At 39.6% G+C, this 16,808-nt stretch overlaps 2 protein-coding genes across 4 annotated transcripts; one reads left to right on the forward strand and one right to left on the reverse strand.

The window, feature by feature from the left end:
- The first annotated feature begins 110 nt into the window (after nucleotides 1–110).
- Nucleotides 111–1,970, forward strand: Alr (Evr1_Alr domain-containing protein Alr). The gene is made up of 3 exons (XM_028174696.2): nucleotides 111–484; nucleotides 643–836; nucleotides 1,525–1,970. Exons 1-3 carry the CDS (start codon nucleotides 374–376, stop codon nucleotides 1,685–1,687), a joined length of 468 nt encoding a protein of 155 aa, XP_028030497.1. The 5' UTR covers nucleotides 111–373; the 3' UTR covers nucleotides 1,688–1,970.
- An 814-nt stretch (nucleotides 1,971–2,784) lies between these two features.
- Nucleotides 2,785–15,693, reverse strand: E(z) (histone-lysine N-methyltransferase E(z)). 3 transcript variants are annotated; one of them, XM_089731166.1, is made up of 16 exons: nucleotides 15,492–15,648; nucleotides 15,235–15,418; nucleotides 13,697–13,912; nucleotides 12,663–12,799; nucleotides 12,322–12,476; nucleotides 9,998–10,161; nucleotides 8,829–8,843; nucleotides 6,798–6,898; nucleotides 6,223–6,328; nucleotides 5,845–5,937; nucleotides 5,447–5,720; nucleotides 4,836–4,942; nucleotides 4,410–4,578; nucleotides 4,145–4,335; nucleotides 3,709–3,874; nucleotides 2,785–3,268 (listed from the first exon to the last, which is right to left on the reverse strand). In XM_089731166.1, the coding sequence occupies exons 1-16, from the start codon at nucleotides 15,564–15,566 to the stop codon at nucleotides 3,208–3,210; spliced, it is 2,214 nt and encodes a 737-aa protein (XP_089587292.1). In that variant the 5' UTR covers nucleotides 15,567–15,648; the 3' UTR covers nucleotides 2,785–3,207. The 3 variants fall into 3 exon arrangements, with proteins under 3 accessions (XP_089587292.1, XP_089587293.1, XP_089587294.1); XM_089731167.1 differs by lacking the exon at nucleotides 8,829–8,843 and having other exon boundaries at nucleotides 15,492–15,693; XM_089731168.1 differs by lacking the exon at nucleotides 8,829–8,843 and having other exon boundaries at nucleotides 6,798–6,889.
- Between the last annotated feature and the right edge of the window lie 1,115 nt (nucleotides 15,694–16,808).

Raw genomic sequence — 16,808 nt, forward strand, 5'->3', positions numbered from 1 at the left:
TCGATAATTTAGTAGGTATTGAAGATTATTAAACCACCACCTTAGGCTGAAAATTTTACTATCGAGCGGCCGTAAACAATTTATAAAAAAGTCATAGGTCAACGTCAATGTCACGTGCCAAATTCTGCAAATTTATAAACATTTGATAATTTTGACATTTTAACTTGGCCCTAAAAAGAAAACATTCAGATTCTTTTTGAAAACTGATAAAATAAAATGTGGTACATGGATATTTAATTTGACAAATTATTCTGTCATACGTTAAAAAATATTACAATATTTTTATGCCAGGAAAATACTTCTCGGCAAGTTACGTTATTACACAACATAATTTGTATTTTCATGAGTATTTCTGCAATAAATAAGTACAAAAATGCCTCCACACCACGAGGAAGAAGAAGATAAACCTTGTAGAGCATGTTCGGATTTCAAAACTTGGGCGAAACTACAAAACAAAGGTTCAAAAACCGCGCCGACCAAACCGGTGAGGTTAAGTTGCAACAGCTATGATAACATTAATCAATTATAATTCAAAAATATTGCTTAATTGCAAATATACACATAGTGGTTGCGATTTTTTTAATATTCATAAGCATTGAAATTTTCTGTTCAACTTCAAATTTCTCAATCCTAACATTACAGCCTCCTCCTCAATCAAAGGAATGCCCTCTAGATAAAGAAGAATTAGGTAAATCTACATGGGGTTTCCTCCACTCGATGGCTTCATATTTTCCTGACAAGCCAACTAAATTACAATCGGAAAATATGTCACGATTCTTTAATATTTTTGCCCAATTCTATCCATGTGAACCATGTTCTTTGGACTTTCTGGATGAGTAAGCATTTTATTTCTATACTAATAATAATAAAAAAAAATATCTTTCAGTTCAACTTCTTTCAAGATTATAAGGAAATATTTAAAAAAAAAACCCAACAGTAATTTGATCTGTTACTATTCATTTACATAAATTTAAATACAGCTGCTTTAAAATTGTTATTGCTAGATAATTTGGTATTCTTAATTTTTACGAGGCAAGATATGACTTGTTACATATTACATTTATTTTAGTTCTTATCAAAATGTAACTAATGATGAATTATTTTAAAAGAGAAATAATGTTCCATTATAATGTGGTTTTAAATATAAAACAAACTCAAAATAAAAAATTATGGATTACAAAGACTTTTTTCTCTAGTTCAATAAAAAGTTATGAACATTTTTATGTCAGTTTCAGAATCAATCAACAATAGCTTGGCATATTGTATTGTATAAGTTATTTATAGTATTTCTAGTTGGCTAACTTACCTAGGTGCTCATTTTGGGTAGACATCTTTAATGTACAAATTTTAAAAACAAGTTTTAACTAATAGACTTGGCTTTTTTTTTAATAATCTGATTTAGCTAATCCACAATTATTTGTTGAAATTGCTATAATTGTTATAAAATTAACTTTAAAAAAACCTGGCTATCTACCTTGGTAACTTGATCTTTTTTACCAGTAAATAATTTTTCCTAATTTTCAGCATACAAAAGAACCCACCAAAGACAAAATCAAGGGATGAACTAGCAAAATGGCTCTGTGAGAGACACAATACTGTGAATGTAAAACTTGGAAAACCATTATTTGACTGTAGCAAAATTCACGAGAGGTGGAGAGATGGGTGGAAAGATGGCTCCTGTGATTAATAATAAATTAGGATAAAACTAGTATTTACTGACTTGGGGAACAAATATTAATTTTGCCCTCAAGTTGAATATAAGGAAACGTCATTAGCATTTCTGTAGTAAAAAAGAAAGTCTTGAATTTTTTTAGATTTGTTCATTCAAATAATACTGTTTATTACTGTGGAGAAATACATGTTCATCTGGTAGTCAGTGAGATTATTTCAATTCAATGTTAAGATGTTTTTGTGATGTTTATAGTGAATTTTTACATTTTAATAAATATGAAATATTTATTTGTAAAATACATTTTTGTTCTGGTTTATTGGTATTTAATATAAAAAACCTTCATTATTCAACATAATATAATTATAAGGCTTGTATCCTACACTTCTACTTTCACCACTGTAAGGCACAATTCCCTTATAAATTTTAGTAATGCAACGTAGTTAAATTGCAACAAGGTTATATAGGTATACATATATAAATTCTTATTTAAGACCACTAATATCTGTTTCAGTATAATTACGGCAAAAAAATGAAAAATACCAAAATGATATCTATGTTAAAAGCCTCTGTATAAAATTCTATTATAAATTCACAAACTAGCATAATGAAAAATGAGATACACAGCCACCAGCCGTATTCTGCTTCCCTTTTGTCCACCTGATTGCTGGATGCCTCGAGGGGCTATTCCAGCTTCACCGGTTTGGTGGGTGAGTTTACAGAATTTGCTAACACTAGCCTTAGCAAGATTAATGCTTTGCTGAATCTACCACCCGATCCCAATTGTGACCCACTGGGAAGATCTGCTGAGAAACTTTGTAGACTGTCTGTCAAGTTGTACGTTAAGCCCTTCGTCGCATTCCACGAGAATGGTGACAGCAGCTTAGGGTGCTAAAAATCGCCAAGAATGTTGTATACAGTGAACTCAAAGTGGGGCTGTAAATTCGCACAAGCTATTTTATTTTTTATTTATTTCATTTACTTTAGATTTTGCATCCATACTATTCCATATTACATTCATTAGCATTTAATATAGTATACCAAAATTAAATAAAAATTTATTTATTTATTTATATATTTATAAATATGTATTTGGTTTAATAAATAAAAAACAATTTGGTTTTATTACATATTTATTAAAGAAGAAGAGAGAAACGGGCTTTACCACATCTCATGCAATAAAATTATTTCATTATTAATTAGCCAGGTATTTAATTTAAACATGACGTGTCTAATGCTCTTCCCAATTCATCTATAATGTGTGCCGACTGAGAAGACATACCTTACTTTGCATTTACAAAAAAAACAAAAGACATGCGAAGAATTCAAACCTGTGACCTCTCACAGGCAGGTGTACAAGAAACCGTGAGTTTTAATATTAATGTTACATTATGAGATGCCACATGTCACTTGTCATGTTCACTTATCTTCAGATGTCAAATTTCACATAGATAACATTCTAATGAAACTGTGAGTAGAGTTCACACTGACTTTCTCAGTGTCCTGCAGTCTTGGAGCGACTGCTATTTGGACTGTTCTCATAAGAACTCCATCTCTCTCTCGATTCCTACGAATTTCAATTGCTCAGTAGGTCCATATCTGAAAATAAAAATCCATTAGTTCAAATTACAATACAATAATCGAATGAATTTGTAAATAGCCCTAGCAAGGTAGTCAGCAGGGTGTGCTGCAGATCTGTTTTGTTTTATTTTTCTCTGAAATAAATCATGTCTTCAGATTGGAGGGACAGTCAACCTGTCATGAATCAATATTTAGACCTTATGTCCTGAAGTGGATGGTGGCAACATATGCTGATCAGTATTTATCATTGAAGATCGGGCGCGCCACGGGTCAACACATAGCCTTCTTTGTTGACGACATCACACCAAGAGTAGCGCAGGCACTCGTGCAAGAGCCTCAAGAAGTTGTAGGCGGCGCTCAGTTTGTGACATCGCTGGTTACAAATATTGTACTAAGCTGACTATGTAGATCATCTCATGTATTTAGCGAATCATTAATAAAGTCCACCGTATTCTCACCTATAATCAAAGAACAGTTCTTCTCCAGGCTGGATCGCCCGTTTGGCGAAGATACCAATGCGATGGTCACCATTCACCATCATGACCTTCGCGTAACAGTTCGGGTTGATCGAGTGGTTCGCGAAACGAATCTTATTACCTTTACGTGTCGCATCCACGACAAAATCTGAAATTTTATAATAAAATACATGAATAATTTAGAACCAATTTTCGTGATCATTTATTCCTAATTTATTTCCCCTACTAAGTGAAGAGTGCTTCGTGAGACCTGCCTGGTCTCACCGGGCTGCAGGCGCGCTCACGGGGCCTGAGAGGATTACTAGCATCGGTGTTAGTAAGAGCAGTGTTTCGCTGAGTCTACCAGTACCGAGAGTGGATCGGAGGGCCGAGTGCCGCGACTTCGTAGAACGCGGATTCCAAGCGTGATGGTACTGACCGTTGTTGAGGTTGAAGAGGAAGGAGCACATGTACTTGTCGTAGACCTTCCCGCGGCGGTCGGCCTCGTCCTGCGATATGATCTCCCCGCAGTACTCGGAGATGAACTCGTTCTTGTGCGCGGCTTCCTTGAGGAAGATCCCCCAGCCCGCCACGTCGCTGGGAGCCAGCAGCAGGTGCTTGTGCAGGCCTCTGCAAGGGCGAGCACGTTACTGCAGGGGTGGGTGGGGGTGGGGGTGGCGTTGTGCACAGTAAGGATGGGATACCTCTGCACGGACACGTTCTTGCAGTAGACGGGCGCGGCGTGCAGCGGGGAGGCGTCGGCGCCGCACGCGGTGCAGAGGTCGGGGTCGCACTCGCGCACGCCGAGGTAGCACGGGCACTGCTTCGTGTTGCACTGCGCCTTGCAGCGGCACCCCGGGAACCGGTTCTGACCTGCGAACGAGCCGGGCGGCAACGAGGTTTACTCACCCTGCCCAGTTCTGACGGGAAGCAGCGGTGGGTCAGCTATTGTAACTATACTGAGACCTTGGAACTCATATCTTAAGGTGGGTGGTGGAATTTACGTTTTAAATGTCTATGAGCTCCAGTAACTACTTAACACCAGGTGGGCTGTAAGCTCGTGGACCCATCTAAGCAATAAATAAAAAAAGAGTGGTCCGCGCGGCTCGGTGTCAGCGCGGGGTACTCACAGTCGCTGCTGCACTGACAGAACTTCTCGCAGAAGTTCTGCGACTGCAGGCACGGGCACAGGCTGTCGCACGGCTGGCTGGGGTGGTCGCACGGCGTGTAGTTGTACCTGCGCGCAACCACGTGCTTACTGCTCTTACATCTACAGCTATTGTGACTTTTAGTTTATTTAACATTAAACAAATTTGCATCATATACTGATGCTCTGTACCGTGTGGTATGTTGCGTTTCGGGCCCTACTACTCGGTGTGCGGGCGACTAGTCGCAGGGCACACTAGCAGGGCGTCTGGACGTGGGTGGGAACTTACAATACTTTTTTCATTGAGCAAATTTTATTTTTTTATTTGTAAAATGAAATTTTGCAATGTGTCCGTTACTACTACAGTACAGAGGTGCGAAAACTTTTCTCGACTACGACACCTCCAGTAGAGAGAAAACATTTGGCGACCTTTGGATAGGGAGGGGAGTGGTATATCGCGAGCTGCTACATCGACCGAAAATTAAAAAAAAAGACGCCCTCTAGTTTGCAAACCACTGCTGCAATACCTAAATCTGGAAATATCGCTATATTATTTCTATATTTAAAACGATGTAAACAGTTGGCGGCACGTACACGTGGTGCGAGGCGGAGTCCTTCTTGAGTTGTATCTTGCGGCAGTGCACGGACCACAGCCGGTGCTTCTTCTTCTTCTTGCGCGGCGGCGTGAGGTCCACGGCCGCGCCCGGCTCCTGGCCGCCGCCGCGCTGTCGCCGCCACCACACCTGCTGGCACGTCTTGGACAGCATGAGCTGGGCCTGCGCGCAGTAGTTGTGCGGGAACACCTTGTGCAGCGCGCGGTGCAGCGACACGTCCGACCCCGTCCACTCCGCCGCGCCCAGCGACAGCCCTGCGCACAACCGTGACGTCACTCCGCGCCGCGACACGCTGCGTCACGCCGCGCCGCGCCGCGCCCCGCCCCGCCCCGCCCCGCCCCGCCCCGCCCCGCCCCGCCCCGCCCCGCCCGCACTCACCCAGCGCGCTGTAGGCGGGCTCGGCCGGCGACTCCGCGTGCTGCTTGTGTCCGCCCGCGCCCCACGCGCCGCCGCCGGAGTTGCTGTGGCTGCCTGCACATTGTCAAGTGCACAATTTTAGAATAAGGAGAATTCATTTAACATAAATAATTCACGTGTTAATCAAACATATAGATGTCTATCTCTTCTTTTTGCGCGCTGTAATAATTTAATCTCTCTGTCTCTCTATCTCTGCACCACCGGCTTTGGCTGGTCTCCCGGATATGGCTAACATCCATAATCGACAGTAACCTCTCACAAGCAGATGAGCAGCATGCTCGGCTGTTTACGACGGCAATAAAAAATTGGACAGCCACCAAAAAGATCGTTAGTTTGTACCCTTGTGGAAGCGGTTGCTGTCGTTGCTGTCCTCGGAGGAGGCGTCGTTGGGCGAGTCGTGTCCGCCGGCCGCCTGCTCGCGCGCCAGCCGCTCGCGCATCCCGTCCTGCCACACACAATTGTATACGAAAACTTATAAAGTAAAAGATTCATTCAACTAGAAAACATAACATATATTTTTTATTAACTTTTGGATTACATCGTCTTCACATGTGGGCCTATTTGGACATATTTTTAGTTGTATTCTCAAGATGGTGTTTTGTCCACATACTAACTTCCATTTTCTCCTTTCTATTTTAATATAGATTTTATCTTTCAAAGATAAGATTCTAATGTTGACGTTTACTTGACATTTTTAGCTACACTATTTTAATCAGACAAATGAGATAGTGTTTGAGGCTATACTGATGTCGGCGCCTGTCCTCCACCGACACTCAGCCAAGGCGACGGCGCCAAGAGGGACAAACTTCATAAAGTTGTGAATTTCGCTTGGAATCTTCGCCAATTAAAAAAAGTTTTATATTTCTTGAATTTGTGTGCTAGATCTAGTTAAAAGTTAGATAATATAGTGTCACCAGCAGCATGTAGCAGTTGGGCCCGCACGGCTCGGAGAAGGGCTTGAGGTCGGGTCCCTTGCGCTTCGACAGGTTGGGCCGCGGGTGGCACGCTTGTAGTCCTACGGGTTTACGCGAACACAGCGATTAAAGGAATACTGAGGCCTTGTGCGCGGGCCAAGTGTCGGTTACTTAGCAAAAGCAGTGGTCAGTTAGTTCTGCATGACTATGTCGGCGTCCATAGCGGCAAGAGCGCGGGCCCGCCGTGGCCTGTAGTACACTCGCTGACAATAACAAAGAGATTGAAAAATACTCGACTCTGGAACGCCCAATCCGGCATTCTGGGAGCGCTGACTTCTCGTTGTGAGGTTTGAAAAGCCTTCAACAGTAGCGAAATGCCGAGTTGTGCCCCTGGCATGGCAGATGTCCATGAGCAACCGTGATCACTCACCGTCAAGTTGACCACAAGCTCGCTTGCCTTCCAAGGTTATAAAAAGCGGTGGCATTGAAGAACACTATTGGTATGAGAATGACATGATGGATGTTGTTTAGTTAGGTAGCGCAGTAAGCTGCTATCAACTTTAATATTTAATTAATAAGCCTTCTCAATATAATACACCCCTTTGTGACACAGGTACGACCACGACAGTCTTTAAGATTGTGGCCAAATTCATTTGCAATATGTGGAAAATTATAAAGTATATATTTGTTACTTTAGTTTCATTTTATTTTTCTTAAACTGAAATTGTTGGCAGCTTACGATATATATTTAAGATATAATAAAAAAATCTACCCATACAATGAATCATGAATGAACAATAATAACTTGATACGGTAAACAAAGTTCATAAATAAAACAAGATATGCAAGCCGTTAATAAATTTAGGTATACATATGTGAAGTTAATGAAGAACAACATAGTGTATGTGATCAGCGGTCGAAGGCGACTGCGAGCTACGGGCCTGTTGCCGCGGTGGGGGCGGCGCACCTATGGATACAGTACGACACCAGGCGCCTAGACCTGGTAGTCACGAAAGCTACGGGCCTGTTGCCGCAGTGGGGACGGCGCACCTATGAATACAGTACGACACCAGGCGCCTAGACCTGGTAGTCACATGAGCTACGGGCCTGTTGCCACAGTGGGGACGGCGCACCTATGGATACAGTACGACACCAGGCGCCTAGACCTGGTAGTCACGTGAGCTACGGGCCTGTTGCCGCAGTGGGGACGGCGCACCTATGGATACAGTACGACACCAGGCGCCTAGACCTGGTAGTCACGTGACCTACGGCCTTTTGCCGCAGTGGGGACGGCGCACCTATGGATACAGTACGACACCAGGCGCCTAGACCTGGTAGTCACGTGAGCTACGGGCCTGTTGCCGCAGTGGGGACGGCGCACCTATGGATACAGTACGACACCAGGCGCCTAGACCTGGTAGTCACGTGAGCTACGGGCCTGTTGCCGCAGTGGGGACGGCGTACCTATGGATACAGTACGACACCAGGCGCCTAGACCTGGTAGTCACATGAGCTACGGGCCTGTTGCCACAGTGGGGACAGCGCACCTATGGATACAGAACCACACGAGACGCCGGGAATAGTGTGTTTTTATTGAATGTACGTTTATCAGAAATATAATATGACACAATCAAGAACAAAATGCATGTCATATAAAAATGTTACAATTGATTACATTAGATATTGCCGGGTATTTTGGTTAAAGGTAATTAAACAACACAAAATGTTAAGTCGAAGCGTTTGCCCAGACCAGCAACAATGTCGGCCAACAGTAGGGCGAGCCCCGGGCGCGGGCGCGTGGCTCGCGGTGCAAACAAGGCAAGGATCATATTTAAAATGTAGTGAAACATGCTCGCTTCCAGTTACAAAATTAGCACTCAATATTTGTACTTTATTCTATTTAAAAAAAAACACATAGCCAAGACAAATGATAAGTTTTTTTGTTAGTAACAGTTGCTGAGACGAAACGTGCAACTAAACTGCAAAATATAATAACGAAGGTAAACATGACGAATGCGCCGGGCGCCTCACCTGCCGCCTGACCTCCTGTCAGCCAAACAGATAAAGACTAGAGTCAGCCCCGTCGTTACAACAACTTATGTTATCGTTCACTTAGCATCTATGACTGCAGCTCCTACACTAGAACTGTTCATCACATTGGCATCCAGACGTCTGCCGGCCCTTACCGAATCAATAATGATTCTCGTGTTTTGTAGGGGGTTATTGAAGTTATTTTTTTTAAGTTAAAGCCTAATGCCCGTATCTTTAGACGTTTCGTAAAATAGTCCTCCACTCTTAACTCATCCGATGATGCTCGAGAATTCCCTCCAAACTTACTCGAGTTTGGTATTTTTAGTCGACCATTACAATATTCCTCAACTGTCCTCGAGTGAGGTAATAATGATGAAAATTTGATCAAGCTAGCATCAAACCCATAGAGTTCTGTAGTCTATGGTCATTGTTTAATGTCAAAGTCAAGCTGCCGCTGTCTGTTTGACACTAGATGAACTTGTTTGATGTTTTGGTTGCTGAGTTATTCGTAAATATGTGTGCGTGCGGTAAATCTGAAAGTGTATTATTTATTTTCTAACTTATTATTATTTTAGATTTCGGATCCGGCTTTGTATTTTTATTCGCCGCTTTTGTGTGATTTTGGTTGCATCGTGTTGTTGAAGTGCTTTTCCACAACCACCAGTTTATTATTATATAAATAAAACTTATAATCGCATTGACTTTATTTATCAGGTAGTAAGCAAAATATGACTCTTATGTAGGTAAATAAAATAAAGAGTTTCAAATGTCTAATTTCGAACTATTTACTTTATTAATAAAATAAATATTATCAAAATTAAATTATCAAAATATGCGGGAATCATGCACAGATCCAGGCCATTGCACAACAATATCATATATTTCCATTTGCGGTCCACATACTATTTGGACATTGATAGAAAACCAGCCTTGAGGAACGTTCAAGGTACGTCGCGACGTACCTTGACTTGACAGTTCGCTTACTTCACTCCGGTTAGGAAATTTTTCCAAGGACGTTTGAGTGGAGTTTATTTTTACGACTAAGCATACCAAAACGCGCGTTGGAGATTGAGTCGAGTCGAGTTACGCTCGTGTGAACGACTAAAGATACGGGTGTTAGTATGCAATCGAGTTATGTTTACGGATAGTTTGAGCGGTGGAGTACTCACGGTGCAGGAAGCAGTCGTACTTGAAGCAGCGTCGACAGAAGAGCGCGTGGAAGGAGTGCATGGTCTGGTCGCGCGGCACGGGCTCGGCGAGCGGCCCGTCCACGTTGGGCGTGCACTCGGGCGGCGGACACAGCGGGTCGCCCGACATGGTCAGCGACTGGTACCTGCACCGACACGTCACCCCCTGTACTCTGTACGCGTCAGCCGTACTCTGTACGCGTCAGCTGTACGCCTGTCTAGTACATATCAATGGACTTTTTGGCGGGAACGCTAAGTTGTGTTTGTTTGTTTTATTTTGTCTATTTAAGGTTTTGTTAAGTTTACATGGCTAATAACGATGGTTTATAAACTATTTATAAACTATTTAGAGTGCACAAAAGTGGGAAATCGAAACAAAGCCGCTGGACGTAACTTCTCGGAATCCTCCAAAAAGTCCACTGAAAAAATCTCAGTAAATGATCACCATTTTACTGAGATTATATTTCATCCCTTATCATTTCATCTCATTTCATTTAATTTCATCCCAGTTGATTAATGATTCAAATTCATCATCTTCATTTCATTTCAATTCATTTCACTCCATATTATCATTTTATCATCATAAAAATAAGAATTTAAATTAAAATAAGACATGAATTAAAGGTCTTAGTTACCAGGTCATAAAATCCCTTAAAAAAATACATATCAATGTTGCCAATCTATTTTATTTTTTTATGTGGCAATACTGACATTTACAAGATGAGGATAACTATTACGGTTAGCTTTTGTTTCTAAATTTCATTTTATGTCTTTTGTATTGTAGTCCTGGTGGTTCTTGATATATTTAAGGTACATACAGGGTAGCAGTATTCATATATAAATATATTAAACAATCGGATTTACTACTTGATATTAACAACAGGTGGATGTGTACCGATACATACCATATATTGTTCCCATTCATTATGTTTCCTTTATGATAAACTTTAATATATGAATGTCTGATTTATCTGTTTACTTTCTACTCATGTGTAATGTTAATGGTAGAAACTTCTTTCATATTTGTTTCCCTAATTTCAACATATGGATATTTTGATTTCCAAAATAAATAAATATACAGAATATTGCATAAAAGAAGAAAGATAATATTACTATTTATTGGAAATTGTGATAGATGATGTGATGTAACAGTTTGTGCATTGATGTCTATTGTTAATCCAAATTTCCAAAATTCTGCGGCGTTTAAGAACGCACCTTTTTTATGATACATCAGCCGGAACGCACGACAGGTTGAAAAAAAAAGATCTGATGATGTCTGTGACATCACGATATTTTGCCGCCAAATAACACAAAGAAATAAAAAAGTGTTTTAACTGTGTAAACCACTACAAAAATAAAGCTCTTATTGTTTCGATTGTTGTTGTTTTTTTTTATGATTGAAGGATTACTGGTGGCCCGGAGGCTTTTCCAATTTCACCAGGACAGGTGGGCAAGCAAAGGCTCAGCCAGGAGGGGTGGGATTTGCTAACAGCTACCCGAGCGCCTCCGAAGGAGACCTAGCAGCTCAAAAGCAGCTGCTTCGCGAATGAATCTACTACCGGATCGGAATCGCGACCCACTGAGAAGATCCGGCGAGAAACTCAGCGAGCTGATTCATGGGTTAGGTTGCACGGCGAACTCTTTGTCGAGTTCGACGAGTACGGTTACCGGGGTCCCTAAGCCTGCTCCTAGTGTTAGAGCTGAAGGCGTCTAATGCAAAGGTTATTGGATCTGATAAATCCGTAAGGGCGTCGACGGTGACTGGCTCCTGCGTGATCAGGATTCGGGGAGTAGTCAGCGGCGGCAACGATAAGGCGATTATCATGACGCATAGCCTTATCGAAGTACCGTTCCGACGCTGCCTTCATGTATTTCTGGATAGTTCGATTGTTGTGTTAATTACAAGTTGATCCACAAACGCGACTTACACGTGAAATAAATAAGGGACCCTATTCGGAGCCCCTCAGTTCTATTTTATCAGTTTTAAATTTCTGTACTGTTTGTATTTTATATGACCGTGACTTTTTATTTTTATGTTCGTGTGATGAGTATAGCCTACAATGAGATATGTTATATGCCTGTATTATATGCCTATATATGTTATAATGCCTGAGATATGTATGTTATATTTGTTTTCGATATTGGTAATCTCCAGCACCAGCTTGATAAAAACAGATTAATAAATAAACATATTGATCATTGTTCTCACCAGTATATCATTTTGTTAATGACTAAAGCCCAAAGTGAGGACACATGATGGGCTGTTTATTCTAAATTACAGTACATTACTACAGGTTGGGACTTACTTCTCTCTTAGCTCTTGAGCTGTTCCTTTGTCAGGAAACTGCAAGCTGATCGCCTGGAATATGGTGAAAATCGGAAACTGTTTCTCAACTGCTGTCTTCTTTTCCTCTGGGAGATCTTCTTTGCTTTTGTCATCTTTGTCTTTGCTGCCTTCTTTCTGTATTTGTAATATGAATTCTGTTTTATCTCTAATTCAAGTAAAATTATTCAGTCACATTATCACATCTAATTGTTGTTTTTTCGTACTTAATGTTTAGGGTCAGCATTATAAGTTGTGAAATAGACACAGCAATTGTGGATAAATAAAATCAAAATGGCAAAAACCTATCTAGAAAAGATATACCTCTACATCTTCTTTAGAATTTCTTGACTCTCTTTCTCGTTTCTCTTCATTGACATCATCTTTAGTCTGGTAAGTCATCAATGCATGCACCAGATCAACAAATAGCTGGTCATCTATGAAGCCCCCCTCTTTATCACCTAGTGAACAAAAATTTCTGTATAATTTCATTTTTGTGCCAGTAATTTAAGTAAAGAAATATCTTTAAGAAGAAGTGATTTTACAATAGTCTAACTGAAAATAGAATTTCTAACCAAATATTTGATTTTAACATCTTCATTATTCCACTTAATTAGTACATTTTTATGACTACTTAATAACCAATAAATTTTTACTCTCACACAATTAATTAGCAGATGCAAATGTAATTCATGAGTATTAAGCATGATCATATTGTTTTTTTTTTTTTAAATCCCTTAATTACTAGTTTGATTGTAAAAGCAGCATGTTGAAGTGAATTTCTGTTGTGTGTAAAGCATTAACTAATTAATATATTATCTGTTGAGGCTTCTGCACAGGAATAAGCATGGATGTGTGCCACACACCAATGTTTGTGGACAGAGCCAATAGTTTACGCTACTATCATTTATGAACAAAGTTTTCATTCATAACTTTTACATACTATGTAATTAGTTACTGATCGAAGGTTAATTAAAAAAATATTAGAGGTTTGGTCGTGACCATAGCCAACGCTACTCAGCCAATATGTAAGTATGAGTATGAAAGAACATACAATGTGTAATGTTACAAAAAAGACCGAAACAGTTAAGTAAACAGTAAAGTTATACTTGAAATATCAATAAAGCCCCAAAAATTTAGTGATTTTAATGTTTTGTGTACTACAGGAGTGAATTAATAAGAAGATACTTTATTAAAGTGTTGACTTAATTAAAAAGAAGATTGCAACTAAAGAGAATATTATTAAGGTTTGTTTTTCAAAGAAGACATCTTTTTCACTATTTGTAATAAACAAAGATCATTTTTCAACAAAACTGGCCCAGTCCACATTTATAGTAATGACATGAAAGCCGATGTACCATGCACTTTCCCGTCGTAGTTCTTTATTAGCTCCTCGATGAATGTACCATCCTGATCCAGGACCTCGTCTCCCATATATGGAATGTTGTGCAGAACGGTCTCATCTTCTACCATAAAATTTTTCTGTGTTGGAGCCCATGTATACATCGTCGGAATTGGATTCACAGAGTTGATTATTCTTATTGGTACCTGTTGGGTTGTCACTACACCTGAACCTGCAAAATATTTTAATTCAGTAAGTAGTAGGAAGTCCTCTAACCTGTTTTGCTCTCAATATGAAAAACTAAGTCTACGTCTTTCAAGAAAAAAGAAAAAAACGAAAAGGATCAGCCATATGGAATCAGCAGTTCAGAAGGGTTGAGTATTTTGGGTTGTATGTCAAAGTAAATGGGAATTATAAATTTTTTTGTTATTAAGTTTAGTTCATTAGAGAAAAATGATTTGTGTGCATAGAATAGTTAATTTTGTTGCTGATAACACTGCAACAAAATTTTGCAATTGTTAAAAAACTACTTAGCAACTCTGGAACTTTTTTGTTTTTTTATATGGTGTACATTACTGTGATAAGGCTAAAACATTCTGTTTACAGTACAGGACAGTGGAACATATTTAGCAGTTCTACACTCTATCGGCCTGTTGTGGTTGAGCTTGCCACTAAATCAAGACAGGGTTAGTCACACACACATTTTATTGAAACTCAAAAATGCAAAGAGGTTAGGAGTTTAATTAATCCCAGTGACAGAAACTGTTAAAAGCTAATAGCCTCTAACCAATTTATGGGCTATTGGTTGATAAGTGCTGACAGTAGAAAATGTGATTAATAAGACAGCAGTTGATAAGAATTGATAATAGAAAAGTCAATTAATAGGCTTGCAGTCGATATAGTCTATCTTAATTGATGTAGACAAGACTTGTAGGCAATGGCGGATCCGGGGGGGGGGTTCATGGGGGTCATGACCACCCCCTGAGCTGGTTCCAGGACTTAGGTGGACCACTAATTGAATATAATGATTTTATTTATATATGTTGTCACCATACAGATTTTATGTAACTACATACCTTCAATATTTAATGAATTTAATATAATATAATGTATAATGGCAAACGTTTGGGAACGAACGCATCTAAATTTGACTATGTGACCCCCTCCTGGCGCCAAAGCTGTATCCGCCCTTGCTTGTAGGTAAGGTAAGATATAAATGATATTATTTTTTCAAATTATGGGTTGCAATTGCTTGTGGGACTTTTAAATTATTTTCCTTCTGAAATTGGATTACGGAGTTGTGGTGCACACCCTAAAATTTCAGAAATGCAAAACAATTTTAACAGCTAAGAGGATCACTGTTTCTTTGGTGGCTACAGGAAACCACGACGCGATGAAGCTACCCACCATAAAACAAAATACAGCGAGGATCCAATCATTAAAACCGGAACACACGACTGCTTCTCATCATGAGGTAGCATGGTGGTACCCACTTGCGCGGATTTGCATTTAATGAACATTACATGGTTAAGTAAGGGCAAAGTTAAGATTTACCGTCTGTATAGGTAACTTCGGCCCTCTTCATAAGGCTCTCATGGCTCGATGTAGGCGCCGGCGGGGGCCAGAAGGGCCGTTTAGTACGATCCGTAGTTTCCGCCTCAGGCATCTCTATAGCTTCGGACATTATTTGCAAATTGCGCGCCCATGCTACTTTCACTTCATCAGCGCGTTTGAAACGCTAAAAAAAATTTACATTACATTCATATCCAGATTCATATATCGTAAACTTCAATATTGTCATTCTGAGTTACCTTTACTTGTCGAAGCCGCATGTACTCTGACTTAACTCTCTTCTTCCATTCAGCTGATACTTTCGATTTACTCATTTTCAAAATATTTTAATTCGGCTATTCACATTTTACAAACTTACACCTTAGAGCTATATCCATAGACATATATATTTTTTTGCGATTTTATGACCTGGTATTTAAAACCTTTAGGTCAAACCCATTGGCCATAGATAACATAAATATACACTTGCTTAGGCTTCGATCAACACTATTTTTGATCGAAGTGTTTAGGTAATTCATTTATTTAGAATCTTTTGCAATGGTTTTTTTTAAGATGCTATGGCCTGGTAACCGAGATCGTTAAGCGAATACTTATATTTTATTCATAGGTTAAAAAAATATGCAACAACATGATTATTATGAGACTTTAATTAAATGGGATTGAATGAAATCCAACGAAATAAGATGTGATAAAATTCGGTCGCAATAAAATGGTAGTTGTTTACTGTAACTTATTCAATATACTTTTTGGAAGAACCTGAGAAACTACGATCAGTGCCTTTGTTTAATTTTTGTATATTTTTGCACTTTTACAGATACTGAACAGTTTTAAGCGTGAAGATACACTAAGTTAACAAAATAAAGCAATTCACACCACTTCAATCCCCCCCTTTCCTACTAAAACCACAGACGAATTTTGATCGAAGATACGGTGAATGTCCCTGTATGAACCAATTCCGAGAAGTAGTTGGTGGGGACAAAGAGTTAACATGCTGTGCCGCTCCAATTTAGCTATCTTTCTTTTATTTTTATTTTTCGGATGCTTGTAGTTGTTTTGTATCAAATTAACATTACTATAATTCCATCTTACACGTACGTCTTAATCTCTTGCGGACGTAAAGTGTTTTTTTTTTTAAATAAATAAAAGCTATTAACACGTTTCTTTTAGCCACATAAAATAATAATTTAGTAGAGGGGAAGAGGCCGATCGAAGAAGACATGGATGGAGTGTGTGAATGACAATACGAGAGTGAAAGGAGTAAGTGTTGAGCTGACGGCTGATAGAAGAGAATGGAAGAGAAAAAATAGCTGTGCCGACCCTACTTAGTGGGATAAGGTGAAGAAAAAGAAGAAGAAGAAATAAAATATTATTTTACTTTAGTCTTCATTTTACTTTCAAACATTATGTTTTGTTCTCGACAATAAGTACGTGTTATATATAATTCATACTTTAAATATCCCGTCATAATCTGTTATTGGATTTTCTTAATATCAGAAGGCCGCTGAGTATCTCGCCATCGGTCTTTTTAGTGGTTTGCAAATTCGATCCGGTGGTAG

This window comes from Bombyx mandarina, chromosome 11, assembly GCF_030267445.1.
Source record: "Bombyx mandarina strain Sakado chromosome 11, ASM3026744v2".
In the NCBI taxonomy this organism is placed as follows: domain Eukaryota; kingdom Metazoa; phylum Arthropoda; class Insecta; order Lepidoptera; family Bombycidae; genus Bombyx; species Bombyx mandarina.

What these genes read in the sequence shown, in the direction of transcription:
- Alr (XM_028174696.2), top strand. Translation starts at nt 374, where the DNA reads ATGCCTCCACACCACGAGGAAGAAGAAGATAAACCTTGTAGAGCATGT. An exon ending in AAACCGCGCCGACCAAACCG is followed by an intron (nt 485 to 642) that starts GTGAGGTTAAGT and finishes CTAACATTACAG; the next exon opens with CCTCCTCCTCAATCAAAGGA. An exon ending in TCTTTGGACTTTCTGGATGA is followed by an intron (nt 837 to 1,524) that starts GTAAGCATTTTA and finishes CCTAATTTTCAG; the next exon opens with CATACAAAAGAACCCACCAA.